This window comes from Callorhinchus milii, unplaced genomic scaffold, assembly GCF_018977255.1.
Source record: "Callorhinchus milii isolate IMCB2004 unplaced genomic scaffold, IMCB_Cmil_1.0 Scaffold6, whole genome shotgun sequence".
NCBI lineage: Eukaryota > Metazoa > Chordata > Chondrichthyes > Chimaeriformes > Callorhinchidae > Callorhinchus > Callorhinchus milii.
The window spans coordinates 29,511,424-29,531,836 of NW_024704747.1; the positions used below are offsets into that span (position 1 = coordinate 29,511,424).

The window sequence follows — 20,413 nt, forward strand, 5'->3', positions numbered from 1 at the left end:
AGTGATCACGTAGGGTTGGGTTGGAATTTATGGAAACTGCCTACTGCGTTCTAATGGGTTTATGATAAGAATAATGCTTGCATTTGATACAGCGCCTTACCCCGTCTATGAGACGTCTCAAAAGTGCTTCATAGAGTATACTGTAAAGTGCAGTGACTGTGTATTTTGTGGGTTCCACAACATTAGTCAAATAATATTTGCAAATCAAAGTTGCTTATGTTGTGAGTGCTTGCTCTACTGTATTTCAAAAACAACAACTTGCATTTATATGGCGCCCCTCACACAGGGTAGGGTTCCAGAGCGCTCGGTACTTTAAGCTGCTCTGAAATAGCTGAGGCACAAGAGCTGCTTTGAAACAGAAAGACAAATTTGCTGCAGTACATTAGGAAATTAAGAGCAAAGCGAGTGAGCCAATATTAATTATTCATATTTCTAGACACAGAGCAGACCGAGTCAGCATAATATAATTTTATCTTATGAAAATCGATATGCGTTCATCTCCATCTTTCATTTTGTACAGCACATTATCCTTTTCAGCAAAATTATTTTTCTACTGTACAAACAGACGTGAATTACATATACAGTGTGTGTAATCAACCATCTGTGCTTTAACAGTCTTTGTATAAGAAGGTATCTGGAGCCAAGACAAAACACATTCAGAATTCGCTCTGTACTCCCTATTGTTTCTCTGTCAGTGAAGGGCAGGTGTCATTCACTTCTTGTGAAATCTACATTTCACTTAGGAGTAAACTACAGGGGTATTGGAAAAAGCTACCTAAATGGGATGGAAATGAAGCAGCACAGACACGATGGGCCAAATGGCCTTTTTCTGTCTGTAATATTCTGTGATTCTCTGGGACATTGTAAATTGTCTGCCAATTTTTTAAAACATTTTTCGTCAGCCGGGTGTCTGACACTTGTGGAAACCCATCACCGTGGCTTAAGAGTCTGCAAACCAGGCTGAGAATTCCAGGCCTCCCTCCTACACATGGAAATCCCAGAGAGAGATTGTTGGATGGAATGTGCTCTCTCTCTCCCTGGAGGGACACTCCTGCTTACCTCATCTGGAAAGTGTTAGGCGCAGGTTGGCGAGAGCCAAGGCTTGGGCGGAACCCAATTCGCCACCAAAACAGTAAATCCTGCAAAGTGCTTTGAGATGTCTTGACACGTGATAAGGTGCTTTATCCAATGAAAGGATTATTAGTGCAATAACCCACTCCTAACAACAATCCAGTGTCCCTTGTGGCAATAACTGAGCTTGACTATAATGACCGCATAGCCTGAGCACACTCAATAATAAAAATAATACTCCTTGCATTCAATATAGCGCCTTATCACGTCTTCGAGACGTCTCAATGTGCTTCATAGAATACACTGTAAAGTGGATTGACTGTACTTTGTGGGCAAAACACGGCAGCCAATTGCGCACAGCAGCGTCTGTCCCACAAACAGTCGTGGGTTGAATGGCCAAATTATTTTTTTTAGGCTCACGTGAGCCATTTGGGTTTGGGACTGGGAGGCAAACAGCCATCCTCCACGTCAAACGGTCACCTTCAAAGGAAGAGAGCAGAAAAGGAGAGAGAAAAAAATATTTTTTTTAAAATGAAAGGAAACATTGTTTTAAACCATTTTGTCCTGGATTCCGAAAATAAATATTTGTAAAATTAAGTTAAAAATGTAAACCATCGTGACAAGGTAATTAAAGATTATTTTGAGGCCATCAATTGAGTCAGCATTTCATTTCCTTGCTATCTGAATAATTCAGTAGTAAACGCTTGGGGAATAAACAAGATGCACTTTTGACTGAAATGCTTCTCTTGCAAAATGTCCTGGTAGTGTAAGGTTTCTCTGAAATGCATTATTTGAGTTCACTGTTATTTTCAGTTACTTTTGTCAAATTCTTATCACGAACATTGTTTTTAGAAAATGATTATTCGAGAAACTCCATCATTGTCAGTCGCTCGGTAAAGATACGGAATTAATAGAATTATCGGTCCTGTTTAATTACTTGGCATTCGCTGCTCCTACGTTCGGCCTATCATTGGTATATTGTAATGTGTGTCATTTCAGTTTGCTCTTCGCATGATTTTGGTTGAAGAAGAGCTTATTGTAAAGAACTACTTGTGCAGTGTGCCTGTCATCTGCTGACTGAGCACTTCTGTCTATGCAAAAACCCTCATATGACAACTTGAAGAGTTCACCTTTTTGCTCAGGTAAATTCTATATTGCTATAACAACTGGCTTGTAAGTTTCACTGTATGCAAGTGGACTATGCTGAGAACATAATTTGCTTGACGAAAGAAGACCAAGGTCCATCCAGTTGAATAAATTACACGTACACAAAAAAAACCCCAATGTCCTTCTGACTGCACATTATTAAGCATAATTAAAAACGTAAGGAATAACAGGATGTTTCAGAATTCTTAGCAGTGTTGTAGTGCTTAAAAGTTGATGGATGAGCTACTCTGCCTATCTCTGCAATATACTGTTCAAAATATACTTCATTGGAAGCTACTGTAAATCAGGAGAATTAGCACCAAGAATATGGTGTGCAGCCAATAAACCTCATGCAAAATTTCAAATGCAAAAAAACTTCATTTGACAAAATCATGGTATTTATTTGGCAGCTATCACTTCCTGAGCTCAAGCCCAGATGGATGGATGCATAGGGTACGTTAGTAAGGGATGTAGCTGATTAATACAGAAACATTTGGGTAAAAAACATAATCACACACATCACCTTGTAACATTGACTTTGCCTAATTATGCTTTCTAATTACAATACTAGAACACGAAAGGCTGTCCACGAGGATGGCCTTCAAAGTCACTGAACAAGGAAGGAGTTCACTTTACAGTATATCCTGTGAAGCGCTTTGAGACGTCTCAAAGACATGATAAGGCACTATAGCAAACGCAAAGATTATTCTTATTAAGACAAGCATCTTGATTAAAAATGAGCAAATTAGCCTTCACACAGGTTAGAAACGGGAAGAAAGTTGTCCATTGTTTCCGTATATGGGTTGAAAAAACACTTAGATAAAACTAAGTGTTATTGATTGCCTGACCACTTGTTCAATGCTACGGACTTCTGGTACATATTTTTTTTAAAAAAACAGGAGTATTTTATGTATAAAAAAATGTATTCAGGCGTGTGAAACGCAAGAAATGTGCTCTCGCTCTCTCAGTCTGAAGAACTGCTTAAATTAATGTTCCTAAAAGGAGTGTATTTCAATAATTTATTGCAGTGCTAATGTAAATTCCTATCTCCTTGCCTCGCACTCGATATAAATACACTGTATAATGGATAATTCAGGAGATGCTAAAGCAGGAGCTAGCAAGAATCCCGACATTATTTATCCTTGTTTTAGTATTTGGAGTGCAGAAAGCCAGGGATCTGGTAAAGTAAACTAACTGCAAGCAAATGACAAGTTATTAAAATATATTATTGCTGGAGGTGTAACCACCTGTAATTATTAATATTAACTCAAATTGGGTAAAAAAAAATCCTGTAGAGGCTGAAAGTTGCTTCACATAACAATGTGATGTACATTAATATATGGTCTGTGCTTACGAGTAAGTTGGTCTGAAATAAAATAGCAATAAAATAAAACAGCAATAAAATAAAATAGCATTTTCTATTACTTGTATTGATAATATAATGGTTTCAGAATACAAGGCAGGGTGGAATAGTATGACATAAATAATTCTTGTAATTATATCATGTTAAGCTCACTCTATGCAGACCACGTTTCCCTCAAAGAGATCTGCATTGTTTATTAACGCACATTTCAAATCAATAATAATCCTGTCAGGCCACCACTGTAAATACAGCATGAATTAGTGAAGAAATCGGTTACCATTTCTTTGTGTATTTACTGCAGCTATTTTTAATCAAAATCTGCATGAGAGAAATGTGTTCCTGATATTCTGATTTAGTCCTAACCTGCCTCCACCTTCAGGTTAAGCCAAAGGGGGACACTTCAAAATACACAATCGATCTACTTTACAGTGTATTCTGTGAAGCACTTTGAGACGTTCAAGGACGTGATAAGGCGCAATATCAAATGCAAGGATTATTATTAGATATTCAAACAGACGACAGAAATCATCAGAAGGCTTTTAATGTCCTCAATGCTGCTGTCGTATTGCAAATTATGTTTTTCGATTCCTTCTGGCTCTAACATGGTTTGAATGTGACATGGCTTAATAGCAAACAGGCTAAGTGTGACAGAAACACAAAAGAGCAAAGAATTCAGAACACTGTGACCAACAGATCTGACTATCTCTCATAGTTCGTCTTAAGACCTGTTTCAGAAGTGATGGCTGACAAGCGATTCCCAGTCTATTGGCCGGTTTTATTTTAAATTAAGGTTTAAGTCGTCTAGATTTGCAATTTCCCCTGTAAAGCAATCAGATTTGTGATTGTTGCTAGGAAAAGTGCACTTCATTTGTGAATCCTGTTGGCTTCCATTCAGCTGAGGCACAGAAGTTAGGCGTGTGGAGTTCTGTAGCTCAGTGGTTAGAGCACTCGCCTCACAAGCGATAGGATGTGGGTTCGATTCCCGGGCAGCGTGAAACGTTGGGCAAGTTTCCATACCCCATACACACGCCTCTGTTTACCCAGCAGGAAGCCAACTGCTATTCGAATGGTGGCTCATTTTTCCTGGGATAATAGTCCCTTCAAAAAACAGCTTGGACTTGTATCTACTGACTTCTGGCATTAAACCAACCTTATTCCAGGGATTAAGGTCAGTTTTCTGGAACAGGTTTGAAGAAATTAGGTCACAGTGGCTGTCACCCACTTCAGTGCTTTCCAACATGGCAATTTTACTGAGAAAAAGGAACATTCCTTTGATTGCTTTGGTTGTATCCTCACCTACCCCAGTAACATCATAGGCTCTTTGAGAAATCATGAATAGGCAGGAGACTGATTGACATATTGGGGTTTTAAAAATGATGGTTCACAAGGGGATTGTCAAGTAGCATCTCATGTTCATGCGGAATCTTGCAAACAACCTACAGTTCATCATCATAGCCCATTGACAGATGCCTCCAGTCTACACCTGATGCTTTATCAACCTGCTCGCTCCCTCCGCTCAGCAGGCTCCGGCAGTCGGGTCTTCAGCCCTCTGCCCCAACTCCCTGGAACTCCATCCCACAGTCTCTTCATGTCGCTCCCTCCCTGGCCTCCTTTCAGGCATGTCTCAAGACCCTCCTCTTCTACCGCACCTCCGACCACCCTCCTACCTCTACCTTCCCTGCCCTCCACTCTTCCCTTCTGATCCCAACCGCCTCCCCCACCCCCGCCAACCAGCTCAGGTCCAAATCCCTGACTGTCCGGCAGGGCCTCGGACATCCTCCCGACATGAAAAGCGATATTCACATTTAATTTGTTGTTGTTGTTTAGAGGACGGATCCCTATAGTCAGCCGGGATGGACTGGCAATTATTGGTGATGTTCCCTGTGAGTGACTGAGTCGCTGTTTATGAATCTTGTCAACCGTGGCTTTGGCAACCCCAAATAATTAAGCCCCTGTTTGGCCACTGTTGGGCTCTTGTTTGGTGTCTGTATGATTAAAACACAGCAGATTATATGCGTACATGCTCTCACAGAATTTGGTAAGGGTGCTGGGCTTCTCTTGGTTCCTCCTTTGCCGAAACCAGCGCTGGATTGTACACACATCCCAATCCAGCTGTTTGGACAGTCCTTCCAGTCGCTTCTCGTCTGGATGCTAAATGGAAGTTAAAAAAAAAAGAGTTAGGAATTTTCTTTAACTATCAGTGACCAAATAGAAAGAGAACAGGAGAACATACGCAATGTCTATCCTGGAAATACGATCTCAGAATTTTTCCAATGTTGGTAATAATAATAATCCTTGCATTTGATATAGCACCTTATCAAGACATGGAGAATTTAGAATTATTTAAATTGAGAACTTAGGAATGAACTGAAGGACTAAAATACAGAAGTTACAATTACGGTTTTCCTAAATGCATTCAGACCCCAAATATTGAAATATAAATGCAGGGCCAAAATGTGTAGAAGTGATACTTTTTTCTAAATAACTATTGTTAGTTTATATTTTGAAGATACTTGCCTTTGTAATAGCAGTAAATACTTTTTCCAGAATAGCGTTTGGCTGAGCTTTCTGTGGTCCATTGGCTTGGATTTTGAGGCCTAAGGCACAAGGCTTGGCAATGAACCTGTGACAACACATAAATTATGAAGAGACTTATTAATTCAGAAAGAATTCAAGTTTCAGTTCAGCCTTACACATTATGCCCGTGTGAAAAACCTGGATTAAACAGAGCGAATTCCACACACTGTCTTTTTTAAAAAAATAATCAATATAACCTTCTGTTTGTCCTTTACTGAACTGTCCTGAAGTTGTGGTACATTTTCACTATAGTCCCAATCCAATCACAGCACTGCCATTTATCAGATAAATGACAATGACACGACAAGATAAAATGGCTCTAGGATTTTTGTTCAGGCTCTGATATAATAGACTTTAAATCAAATCTTAGTGATGGCTACCTGGAATTTCGTAAAACAATAACATTTGAATTTGTCAGGGTATTTTCAGCACTCCGAGATTACACACGGTGTTAATGGTGTTATAAAAATGCAAGTTGTTGTTGTTGTAGTTATTAATGGCTTTTAAGGAGTTAATGGAAAGTGTTAAAATACATAATAATCCTTGCATTTGATAGTGCATTATCATGTCTTTGAGACGTCTGAAAGCGCTTCACAGCATATACTGTCAAGTGAATTGACTGTATATTTTGTGGGCGAAACGCAGCAGCCAATGCGCACAGCAGCGTCCCACACACAGTCGTGGATTTAGTGACCAAATTATTATTTTTTTTAAAAGAGATGATTACCCCCGGAAAAGCGATTCGCCAATCTACTAACAACTGGGTAAACAGAGTAGTGCGGAGTTGGACAAGGAAACTTGCCCAACGTTTCGCCCTGCCCGGGAATCGAACCCAGGAACTCTCACTTGCGAGGCGAGTTCATCCCAGGATTAGTAGAATTTCTAACCACTGAGCTAAAGGACTCTACTTACAAATTGCCACTGATTGGACCTCATTGAGATACTAGCGATGTTCTCTAGCACAAAGGCACAGTATTAGACACAGTGACGCACAGTTGCACAAACGAGGGCAGCTTCCAAGCGAATGCGAAACTTTGAATATATTTTACGCTCTACCATTGGCGAGTTAATAAAATGTAAGTACAGAAACCATAAAGCATGCATTATTGAGGAGGTGGTTGATTTCAGATATTTCGTCTAATAACTGTGGAGCTGAGAAATAAATGAGCAGAGAGACTGCAGGTACAAGCTGTCAATCAGTATTCAGACGAGTTAAGCCCACACCTATAATAGCAAGGGGCCATGACTCAAGACCCAAGTTGTGTCCAAAGGCACCGAGAAGTGTTGTGGGTGGAATAAGTAATTATGAATGTCAAACACAAAGCGCTTATATACTTCTCAGCAAGGCAAACACGCAGATTATGCCCACGCATGGCCGAAGAAGCTTGAGTGCTGTATTAAGAGGAGTTACCTCAAGCTAAAATTCGATATGTTAACATCTTTTTCTTTTTTTTTAAAAAAAAAGAAATTCTACTAATCCTGGGATGAACTATTAAAAGCAGCTTTCTGGAGAGTGTGTACTATATTCAGGCTCTTCAGCTTATAAATCAGTTCACAAAACTGTTCCGGATTGTTAAAAACAGAGCGACAATTTCAAGAGAAGACCAACAATTCATCCAGTCTGCTTACACATCCAAATCCCCCCCAAGATTTCTTTATGTATCTAACTCTACATTACATTAAAAATGTAGGGCTTTGCTCCTAATAACAAGATCAAGTCCCAAGGTTGTCTGAAATTGTACAGAGGTTGGGTGGCCTTACATGGAGAGATCCGCAGCAATTAGATAAATGCCAAGTTCGAGTGAAACACAGAGTCTGAGTGAAGCTCTACACTGGAGCTCTTCAAAGTGAAGGACTGGCTTGAGGGCAGAGGAGAAGGGAGCTGTTGAACTTGACAACTGATATATGACCATTATCTTAATATATCTTAATCCACTAACCGTTTGTGGAGACGCTGCTGTGCGCATTTGGCTGCCGTGTTTCGCCCACAAAATATACTGTCAATTCATTTTACAGTATAATTTGTGACGCGCTTTGAAACGTCTCGAAGACATAATAAGGCGCTGTATCAAATGCAAGTATTACTATTTATTATTACAATTTAAAAGCCTGTTTGGCCCAAAGAGTTTGGCAAGGCCTCGATTACTGTTTGTGAGCAGGGACTCACCTCTCAAGATTTATTGAGTTAAGCCAATATCCCCAAAGTAAACTCAGAAAACTCCTCTATGTAAAGTATTTTGACAAGTGTTGAACTATGTCTATGTATGCAAATATCACAGAGATCCAGTAGGCAAAATTATGGCACAAAATCAGAAAAACAATTAAAATTTCCTCTAAAATGTTCCACAGTATAATCTTGAAGATGCTGCCATTGTTGCAGTGGGTTACATTTAGGCTTCGATGCAATCTGTCATTGGGATAGTGTGTCAGTTCTGCCCTACTTTCTCTGTACTGTTTGGTATCTAAGCAATATAAAGCATTGTGTGTGTGTCTTTTTTGAGGCAACAATCGCAAGTTAACGTCTAGATTAGAAATGTTCTATTTGTTGCAGAGATCTCAACCCTCTCATCTTCTCCACTTTGGTCCTCTCCACATCGATCAACTCCATCACTCGTCATCCAAGCCTATTACTTCTTTTTCGAATCATTTCACGACATGTGTCAGATTGAACGCACTCCATACACACAACCTTCATTCCTCTCACGCACTGCGATTGCTGAATCATTAAGTTTTGTTTCTGCTGCAGATCCCACTAACTGGATTGTACAAGTCTGGCTACATCTTTAATATTCTCGTCTCCACTGGCCGCTCCCATTTTAAATGAAATTCTCAAATTATGGCCCCTTTAATTGCCCCCTTCCCCCTGGGGCAAATGAAAATCAGGTTCCGTGGCCTTTCTTTGCCCCCCACCGCCAAATTCTTTCAAGTAACAACAGTCGTGCATCCGTGTGTCACTCCACCAACAGCAAGGTGGGCTAATCCATACTGTTGGGTCAAAGCCTCTAATGATGCTGTCAAATAAAACAGCATTTGTGCCAGTTTGCTCTTTGAATATACGGTCATTCCATCATCTCCAAATGACGAATGTTCATCAAATCTAAGTAACGTCACATAAAGAGGAATAGCATGATCGCATGTGAGACTGAATGATGTCATGGCCAACAATTTTGAAACTGTTCCCAAAATCAGATCATTATTTTGTCTCCTGAGTCACGTGGCTTCTTTTGTTCTGTCGCGTAAACCTCTAGCGTAGGCAACTTTACTTTATGCACTTCCCTGTCCTATATATACATTTCTCCCGTGTCCTGATTCTTTCATAAATAGTGAGGCCTCTTCAAAGTAATCAGGTTTTGTGCAACTTTATATTTATAATAAAAATAATAAAGGCTGTCGAATCACATATAACAAAGGTTGATTGTATTTCCTGACTTCTTATCAAAATGAAAGGTTATCTGATAGCATACAAAGTGTTACCTTCCTTTGTGGCACACGTCTAATCCATTAAAAATTAATTTGGAAGATGGGGGATATGTGTTTGCAAAGCTTTGTAACATCAGTCTTGAAAAACTGACTAGTCTTTCAAAGTGTTTATCCCAAACGTGGAATTCATAAAATTACCAGCAAATCTGGCACATATACATACAGATGCGCCTCACATCAGTGTGTCGTAACTCATCTCTGACACTAATATCTATCGATCTCCAGTTTTGAACTCCTTTGAACTCTCCTGACTTGGGAAAGAGACTGATGTTCAGTGAGGTCAGTAAGCGATGTATCTGGGTGCACACTGGATTCATTATTTGGAAATCCTTTTGCTAATCCTACAAACTCACCCCCAGGGTCAGCATGAAGCAATGCTAGGTCAACTAGAAGACGGTCTGTGTGCAGTTGTGAAGCTCTGCTATGAATTCATATGCCTCAATTCTAGTCTCAAAGGACAGTCATCATCGTTGCCTTTCTGTCTGAAACTTTGAATTTAGAGATGATTTGTGCTCAGTTCTCGGTAGCCTCGTGCTCTTTCACTTGGAAAAAAACCCAAGCTGGTACATTCCCCTTCCGTCCATACATTCAGAAGGGAACACAGATTTAAGATAATTGGCAAAAGAGTCAGAGGGGTGCCGAGGAGAAATTGTTTTACCCAGAGAGATGTTACGGTCTGGAACACATTGCCTGAGAAGGTGGTGGAAGCAGCTTTCAAAGGGGAATTAGATAGGTACTTGAAAAGGAAAAAATTGCAAGGTTACGGGGAATGAGCGGGGGAGTAGGACTAGTTGGTAGCTTTTCCAAAGAGCAGACACAGGCACGATGGGTCGAATGGCCTCGTTCTGTGCTGTAATATTCTATGATTCTATTCTATAACCCGCACTGCGGCCAGAAAAACAAATTAGACTAATAAATAGTTGGAAAACTTACAAGATCAAACATTAATACGGATAGTATTAATCAGTACTTAGTATTAAGTAACAGAACAGAGCTGAAGTGTAAAGTACTATCTTTATGCACAAAATGAAGTAAATAATAAATGAACAATATTAAAAATACACTATTGCCTATGGTCGGGGAGCATCAGCTCTCAGAGTAGTTTCTGAGCACTTTTCTGGCTGCTGCACTCAGCATTAGTGACACACAGGAAGAATCTGACCTGCTGATCGCAAATTCTACACGTTGATATTATAGAACAGCGGGAAGCAGACCTATACACACACATTAGGGAGATTGAAATTGTAAATGTGGGATTAAAAACACTGCACCAACAAGAGAAATGTTGTTAATAATAATAATAATAATAATAACACAGCAAGCAAGATAATCAATGTTAGAATAGCAAGCTTACGCAAATTAAAATGAGCATGCTGTAACGATAAATTTTATGGAATCAATTTTAATTAGCAGTTTAAGGAAACGTGTTGTGAAACATCGCAAACAAAATCCATCTCTCAGTGACCATTTCTCACATGTTCAAAGGTATAACCGGTCCATGACCTAAAAGGGATGATATTTCCGGATGCTAGGGCATGGATACTATTAACATTTGAAAATAGTCGCATTCACTTGCAGAGCACACCGACACACGTGAGCACAAAGGGTGGTGGAAATCTGGAACTCTCTTCCCCAGAAGGCTGTGGATACTGGACCCATTAAAATTTTCAAGCCCGAGGTGGAAAGAGGTCAGAGTGTCAAGGGATATGAGGCAAGAGCGGGTGATTGGAGTTGCGGTACAGATCAGCCGTGATCTTATAGAATGGCGGAACAGGTTCAAGGGGCTGAATGGCCTCCTCCTGTTCCTGTCAGCAATGTATTTCTGCCACATCTTCTACAGTGACTATTCTGCTTGTGATTGCAGTAGGTATCTGGGAATATACCGGCTTTAATTACTTCCTCCTTTAATTAACTCCAATGAAACACCCTTTGAGTCCATCACAAACCTATTGCAGTTAAATTGACTACAAGCAAATCACTCCAGTCAAAACTCCCAGAAAAATGTCCTACTTTACAGTATCTCACCTGTTCCTTCAATTTTTTTGTTCCTCCTTTAACGTCACACGGAACATCTGCCGGGAACCGAACCCAGGACCTCTCACTTGCGAGGCGAGTGCTCTAACCACTAAGCTACAGGACTCCATGATATAGATTGTTATAGATAACAATTATAATTGTGTATATATAATGGACAGTATATAGAATATATATAGACACAATTATAATTGGTCTATAAGGCTAAATACAGCCATATAGTTCCACCGTGGATTGTTCGGAATTTTTTTTACCTTAACTATTTTTGTTATTAAAATTACTTTTCCTAAAAATAACATACTTGCATTCAACATAGTTTATTAATTTATCATCAAAGGATCTCAAAGTCCTCCACAGGATTTACTGCAGAGTGTAATGACTGTGTATTTTGTAGGTGAAAAGTGGTTTCCGAGCAACAATTGTACATTTTCATTTAACATGTCTAGATTGGCAAGCATTATTATTAGTAGTAGTAACAAGAAGCTTACAATAAATAAATAATAATAATATTAACTGTTGATGGTCACAACCTCAGATTGATGGGGTCACTAAACTTTGAGAAAAGGGTCAAGGAGTGACTTGGAGGAACTGCAGGTTTCTGTGCGTTTAATTATTTTGTTTTTGCAAGAACAATGACTCCATTCAAAGCATAAAATGGCCAGTCTCCAGAAACACAAACCTTACCTGCTAAAATATCCTGTCAACATGTTTGTGCGTGGCTTGTACAATAATCTCGGTTTGAGCAGGAACACATCATCACAATTCTGTGGGTATTAAATATGCAAGTACTGTGTAAATTTATTCAGATGAATACGGAAAATTCTTCCCCCTTTTTGAACTCTGTTTCCAAGCAGTATCAGCCATTGTCTTGGTGTTTGTTATACAGACATTTTGGAGGCTGTCTCACTAGGGATTATCTTCATTCGCTTTTACTTGGCTGAGCTATTGCTGTGTTTAATTTCCCTTGAGGGCTTTCTGAGAAGCAGTATTTCCCACCCAGGTGACTGACCCCCTAACCCTTAATGGATTTAAGTTGATCAAGTATCAGACTACAGCATAACTGTGTGTACTCAATGGAATGAGGCATGCATTAGCTGATTATCTTATTTAATGTATTATCTGTAAGAGAAAGTATTTATGATTATTGCCCTCATCCTCTGAGTATGGATAAGTGTGAGTGTTGCCTTCGCTGTGGCTGAGCTATGTATTGTTCTCTTTAGAGCCTAATTTGCTTGTGTAATAATAATAATAATCCTTGCATTTGATATAGCGCATTATCACGTCTTCGAGACGTCTCAAAGCGCCAGTGTAGGATAAACACCAGATGCAAACATTTTGTGTCTTACGCTGCACTGTGTTCAAAACCATTTGCCAGAGCCTCAAGTCCAATAACGCAGACACACGCAGCATTACTGAGCACCATCTGCATCATTCGTTTCTTTAAATTACGTATTCGTGTCTGAGAGGCTTCATCCAGGACCTTCTGCAAGAGGCTTTGACAAAGAGCTAAGCAAGTGTGTGGCCATTTCCCCTTCCAACGGTGAAGAAATAATAATAATAATAATCCTTACATTTGAGACATTTCCAAGCGCTTCACAGAATATACTGTAAAGCGAATTGACGGTATGTATTGTGGGTGAAATGGGCCAGCCAACTGCGCACAGTGACGTCCCACAAACAGTGGAAAAAAGTTGGGAAAAGAGACCTCCTTCCCATTCCCTTTTTTTAAAAAAAACACAAAGCTTTTGGTTTGAGTCCCCCCGTTTCTCAGCTTGTGGAAAGCTAGTAGGTTACAAAGGGTGAAAACTGGATGCTTCACTGGACCATACGCACTGTTGCAAATTAATTATTTACTGAATGATATAGCTCGAAGCTGATTTTACCAGGAGGTAAACCGCATGAGGTAAGATATCCACAGATCGCTATCACTGGGCTCTGGCACAAGTTAATAAGCATCATTGAAATCTTGTCAAACGCTGCAGAAAAGCATTTTTATCATCTTATAAACCTATAAGCTTTCAGTCTTCACACACAGCGCGCGAAGAGTCTACTGAATGTCCCAGTGCTTTTTCATGTGCTGTCAGATCAGTGGAAATCATTTTTGTTTACACATTCTGCAACACGAAAAGCAGGATAACTTTCCCTAATTCATGGCAGCTGCAAAAGGGTAGCATATTAGGGGATATATATATGTGTATGTATACACACACAGTATTTGTAGGTCTGCTCAGTACTTCATATTAGACAATTATAATAGTACAATTGCATAAAAAAGGATTATGCATATTGTTTGCTGTTCTGATGGCTGAGTTACAGCTTTATTCAAAGTTGAAATTTGCCCATTTGATATCAAGTAGTGAGTACCATTGGCAGCACTGCGAGGTGTGAAATTCTTTATATTTGTTGTGATAAACTTCTCAGTAATTGTAACTACTCACTATGCATTGAGAGCAAGCAAACATCCATCTCTGAATAGACAAAGTGTATATTGAGTGTGGATAATAATAATAATAATAATAATAATCTTTGCATTTGATACAGCACCTTATCATGTCTTTGACACGTCTCAAAGCGCTTCACAGAATGAAATGTAAAGTGAAGTGACTGTATATTTTGTGGGCGAAAAATGGCAGCCAATTGCGCACAGCAGCGTCCCACAAACAGTCGTGGATTGAGTGACCACAAACTAAAAATTTTTTGTAAGGGATTGTTACCCCCTGAGAACGATCTGCCAATCCACATATTATTTATATCTAATCCATATACAAATATAATGTAATCCTCATGTTCTTCCCTTACTAACCCTTCCTCTCCTGCAAGTGGAGTTACACAGGCATATGGGTTCCCGGGGAGGGTGTCCCAGTGACCACTCATGTGTGAGGCTGCACAGTCAGGAGTGACAGCAGAGCCAAACCCAATCCCGTCACCAAGTTCCCACGTTCAGTACTGTGTGCCTTTTGAGCAAGAGACACGGGGTAGGATTCGAGAGGGAGGGAGATGAGAGGGATAAGAGGGAGATTCCTGGCTGATTTTCCCCCCCACGCCTCATGACTTTGATGAGGGCAAGTGTAATAGTGACACTGCCTCCTGGATGAGATCAGCTAACTTATCGTAAGAATAACAATCCTTGCATTTGATATAGCACCCGATCACGTCTTCGAGTTGTCTCAAAGCGCTTCACAGAATATACTGTAAGTGAATTGCTGTGTGTTATTGTTATTATTATTATTACTATTATTATAGGGGACACATCAAACTTATGAAACAGATTCTACCACTAAACGTCACTGGTAAACAGCCACTACCCACTGCATACAAGTTAATGCATTAAAGAATTATGTTTTCTCAAATTGTATGGTTAGTGAAATGAAACCAACCAGTTAGCTAGCCTGAAAGATCTGTTTTGTATCAAATCTGGCTATAATGAACGAGACAAAATACTTATGACAGAATAGGGGATTTAGTAGTGTTATGGAAATGAGTTACACCTTGTGCTTTAATTAGATTGATGTCTCTAACTCTATCCTAAATCATACAGGAACATTCATGATAACCATCAATACATCAGCGAGGGTCAATTAATAGAGGGGTCGGGAATCCTATACTGTCTCAATGACGTGAGAAAGGGCTATATCAAAGGCAAGGATTATTATTATTTATTATTTTTACTACGACCACTCCTGCAAATCTTCTACAATGTATGTGTTATGTATTTACTAATAATTGCTACTGAGGCTGACAAACAAGCATTGCTCTGATACCGATGTGCAGCATTATGTTAATAATACAGTAGTTGGCCATGACTATACCATTATTAATAGCTGCAGAGCTTATAGTTGAGTCATAACAAAATGTGTTTAGCATGTTATATTTAATCCACACCATAGATTATTATTATACCTCAAAGTAAACAAAAATGTGTCAAATGTTTTCAAGTGCACTCAAGGTTTGATTTGTCTTTGTAAAGTTCCTCGTTTCACCATGTCTTAAATATGCAGAGCAATATCCAACGCAATGATGGATTTGTACACTTATTCCTTTAATCCTCCAGAGGTTCTGTTCTGAACCATGTACCGAGGTTAATTATCTTCTTAGATACACGTAAGATCAGTTTTACACAATGTCATCCATTTATCAGAACAATATAATCCACGCTACGTAATACATCGATAAATCCCTTTGTTAATCTGAAGGAATCAGGTGTGCCTTCTTATCTGTGAAAAGGTTTTAGACGGTTTTATAAATTATGTTGTAGTTTATCTCAGTTCTTGACTTCTAACTCTTGCTGAAGAATTCCTGTGTCAGGGAATTGTAAAAGCTGAAGACCTAAACAGTTATGTAATTACTGTGCCTAACAGATTCCAGTTCCCTCTAAGAAACTGCCAGGCAAACAATCATCTCAATTAAAACAGTAAATACCAAGTACAAAAATAATTACTCTATACATATCTATATTAATATAACACAGGATGAAACTGTTCCTTTACACAGGATGAAACTGTTTACGGAAAAATAATTTTCCGTAAAGTAAAATTACTCCAGAAAAAACAATGTTTAATAGGGAGCAAAGATATAAAACAGCTAGTAGCAGATTAAAGTAGCAAAGAATTAGGAGATGTAGAGGGTGGTGGGAATGTGGAGATCACTGCTGGAAGCAAAAAACATCAATGTATTTAAGAGGAACATGAGGGAACAAGGAATAGAGGGGTGGAGAAGGGGGGAATAGGAAAGGGGAGAGGCTCATGTTGAGTGTAAATACGAGCAAGGACGGGTTGGGCTGAATGTAATTTTCCTTGTCTTTTCCCCAGTTATTTATTGTACCTAGACATATCCTGTTAGGTATACCTGCCAATCCAAACGAGATTGATGCCGGCACACTTCAGCTCCTTTGAATCACCAAACTTTGACCTCCTGTTGCTAAAAATAGCTCATTCTCATCTCATAAAATTCACCCGCTGTTGCTTTCTCTCTCTCACACACACACACACACACAGTCATAATAGTTCTTCAGTACATTTTAGCTTCCTGTCAGGCCAAATCAAATCTATTAGGTGTAACTTCCCCTCTGCTGAAATCATTATTTCATCTCAGTGATTTCAAACGCTCACCATCAACAGTACCTCCACTTCTCCTTTGCTTTGCTCACTCAATTAACCCTGAATAACTTGACGATCTGTCTCCCTACATCCACAATCAGTCTGGTAGATAGATGTATATTCCACCTCTCTTCCTCACCTCCAATCCAAACTCCTGCACAGTTTCTTCATAATAATAGTAATCCTTGCATTTGATACAGCGCCTCACCACGTCTTCGAAACGTCTCAAAGCGCTTCACAGAATACACTGTAAAGTGAATCGATTGTATAGTTGTGGATAAAACGCGGCAGCCAATTGCGCTCAGCAGCGTCCCACAAACAGTCGTGGATTGAGTGGCCAAATTATTGTTAGTTTTTGTTTATTTTTTGAACGGTTTATTACCCTCAGGAAAGCAATCCCCAGTCGACTAACAGTCAAATAACAACCTGCTTACTGCTATTGAACAGAGGCGTGTGGAGGAAGCAAACTTGCCCGATGTTCGCCCTGCCCAGGAATCGAACCCAGGTCCTCTCGCTTGTGAGGCGTACTCTAACCACTGAGCTACAGGACTCCACATCACTGGTTCATTCTGTTCTTTCGCTACGAATGCATCTTGTAGAAAATCCATGCCAGGCAGGCACTGCAAATCTGACGAATGTGCTGAGATATATATATTTTTAAATATTGCTTTTTCTGCTCCTCTTTTTATCACCACCCTCTCTCTCTCTCTCTCTCTCTCTCTCCCACTGAAAATTTCACGCCTCTCTCTCTCTCTTTCTCTTCACTTCCAGCTCATGAGCAATTTGTCATAATTACAGAGGGAGAGCTATGGGAAACTGAGGCAGCCTTCAAAATGGCGTTCAGCAAATAATGTTACTTTACCAAGTGATGGTGTCGCCCATTAAATACCAAATTAACTCTTCCAAAACCATCCTCAAAGATCAATAACAACTGCTCCTAAAACGACCATCAGAACGACATTGTTGCGGAAAGTCCCAGCCTCGTTCATTTTAAGGATTTCTGAGCGTCATTCAATGGTTGGATTCTATCTTCCAAACAATCAAAAGTAAAAATATTCTGTCACAAATTGCTTCACGGTAATCATTTGGCCTAGTTTTGTTGACGCTTTCTGTGGCGAGAAAACATTCAATCATTTTCAGCCTTCACCTACTATTATTCTGATAACATTAAACCTCAAACATGCATCCAAGGCACCGGATGTCATGTTACATAACTGATTAGCTAAACGTACCGCCAGATATCAGTTCCCACAATATAAGATTAACCTACAACATAGTATTTCGGATAGTTGTTTCAAAAGATATTGCAAAGCTCCTATTCGGCTATCCTGACATAGAACTAATGCCAATTTCTGTGCAGAAGATCAAAGAATTGTCCTCATAATGTACTTAATGAAATCTCACAATCCCTTTGCACCACTTCAGGATGTTACACAACAGGCTATCAGAATAAACTCCCTCCAGAGGGATGCCGTACTAGAGAAGTGCTTGTGATGACACTAAGTTAGGGGAAATGGGGAATCAGTGGAGGCAGCCTAGGACTCATAATAAAAAGCTTCACAGTTATCCACCTCGGCTGAACATTGGCAAATTAACTTCAATAAATATAAATGCAAGGTACTGCAAGTAGAAATTGAATAAAAATACAATAGATTATAACAGAACAGATGATGAATACAGATATAATAATAATAATAATCCTGGAATTTGATCACATCATCGAGATGTCTCAGAATACACTGTGAAGTGTAGTGACTGTGTATTTTGTGGGTGAAACTCGCTCACAGATATAATGGATTTTTCACCTCTGAAAGACACAGTCACTACACATCACAGTAAAATCATGTGAAGCGTTTTTGAGACGTTTTGGCGACTTGACAAGGTACAATATTGAATGCAAAGATTATCAAATGCAGGGATTGTGAATTGAAAGTAGCAGACACATATAATGAGATAGAGCGTGCCAGAGGGGAGTCTGAAGATGACCTATAGGGGGTTGAGTTGACTTGTCACTCAACCTGTCAAAACAGAGCAAGGCAGCAATAAACAAGTCGCTGGGTTATTTGCTAAATTAATCAGGTTCAGAGCTGGAGATCACGCTGAACCTAAACAGTGTCAGGTGGCACCTACAGTACTGTACACATTCCTTATCTCTACACAGGCAATCTTCCTGCCCTCGATGCTGTGTTCGGAGAGCAATGAGGATGATCCCCAGTGTTAACAGCTGAGTCAGAAGGAGTGATCAGATAAGGTAAGGATCTACATTGAACAGAAACCTTGCATTTGATAATCTTTGCGTTTGATATAGTGCCTTGTCAAGTCGCTGAAGCATCTCGAAACTTTCACACGCTTTTACTGTAAAGTGTAGTGACCGTGTATTTGACAAGAGATCCATTATACCTGTCTATTCATCGTCTATTATGTTTCATTAAATTTTGAGAAGTCACTTCATAAAGGTAATAAGATGCTAAACGAACCTAAAACAATACTTTCAGATCCCAACAGGACAAGAGGACACGGGTTCAGAGATATGAAAAAGCAATTACAGGAGACGCCAGGACATATTTCTTTACATGGAGGGAACTTTATGACTGGAATGGGTTTCAGTGAAGGGTGAAAGAGTCTGCTACTCTGAAGTCATTTGAAACACAGCTTGGTGCTGTAATGGGAAGTGATAGGTTGAGTATTGTGGAAGGATGAGATCTAATGGGAAAAATGCTCTTCTCTTTTGATCTTTATTGTGATTCTGGATCGTGAAAGGAAACATGTGCAGGGCTATGGGGTAAGAGCGGGGGAGTGGGACTAGTTGGTAGTTCTTTCAAAGAGCTGGCACAGGCACGATGGGCCAAATGGCCTCCTTCTGTGCTGTATGATTCTATGATTCTAAGAGTCTGATGTACCTGGTACTGCAGATGTTGAGAGTAGGGCAGACTTCAAATCAGACAGCAAACCCCAGTCATTAAACTGAGCTAAGGTTAAACATAAAGTCCCATCACTCAGCTTTTTAAACCTCCCAATTTTTTTAATAACATCCTACGTCAACAAAAAAGGAAAATCTCTTGCAATGCAGTTTTTTTTAATTAACAAAGGCAGAAGAATAACTAACAGATCACATTTGGCATGTTTAAAAGTTCTAAGCTTTCAAGTTAACTTCAACCTTTTGTATATAAAAGCACTCATCCCTGGACATTGCTAATGTACTTTAATCATCTTATCCACTGGCCCTATGGAGGAGGCATTAATTCATCAGTTTTGAAAACTGTTATCAGTTGTATCAGTAGATTTTGTTCGAATAATTACTGTTAAAGGGTCCCATTGTCATCGGACTTCCATTAATTCCCTTGTCTGTTAGGTCATCCTGAAAGCTGCCTGTTGTTATCTATACAAATATAATCTTGTTGTTGTTGTATACTCACCCACAAAATATACAGTCACTACACTTTACAGTGTATCCTGAGAAGCACTTTGAGACATCTCAAAGATGTGATAAGGCGCTATACCAAATGCAAGGATTATTATTATTATTATTATTATTATATTGCAACTGGTGTTACACTGTAGTTTTAAAACCATTACATAACAGGTGGGAAATAAATTCTATTGCAGGAGTGACCAATATTCCAAATGCCATAAAAATATTCTCGCA

At 39.4% G+C, this 20,413-nt stretch overlaps 1 protein-coding gene across 2 annotated transcripts in view; it reads right to left on the minus strand.

The window, feature by feature from the left end:
• cers6 (ceramide synthase 6) overlaps positions 1–20,413 on the minus strand; it is a 45,644-nt gene that overhangs the window by 24,386 nt on the left and 845 nt on the right. For both annotated transcript variants that reach the window (XM_042336560.1, XM_007889869.2), the window contains exons 2-3: positions 6,098–6,203; positions 5,601–5,731 (exon numbers count right to left, since the gene is read on the minus strand). In XM_042336560.1, coding sequence (XP_042192494.1) covers positions 5,601–5,731; positions 6,098–6,203 — 237 coding nt within the window. The remainder of the gene's footprint in view (positions 1–5,600; positions 5,732–6,097; positions 6,204–20,413) is intronic.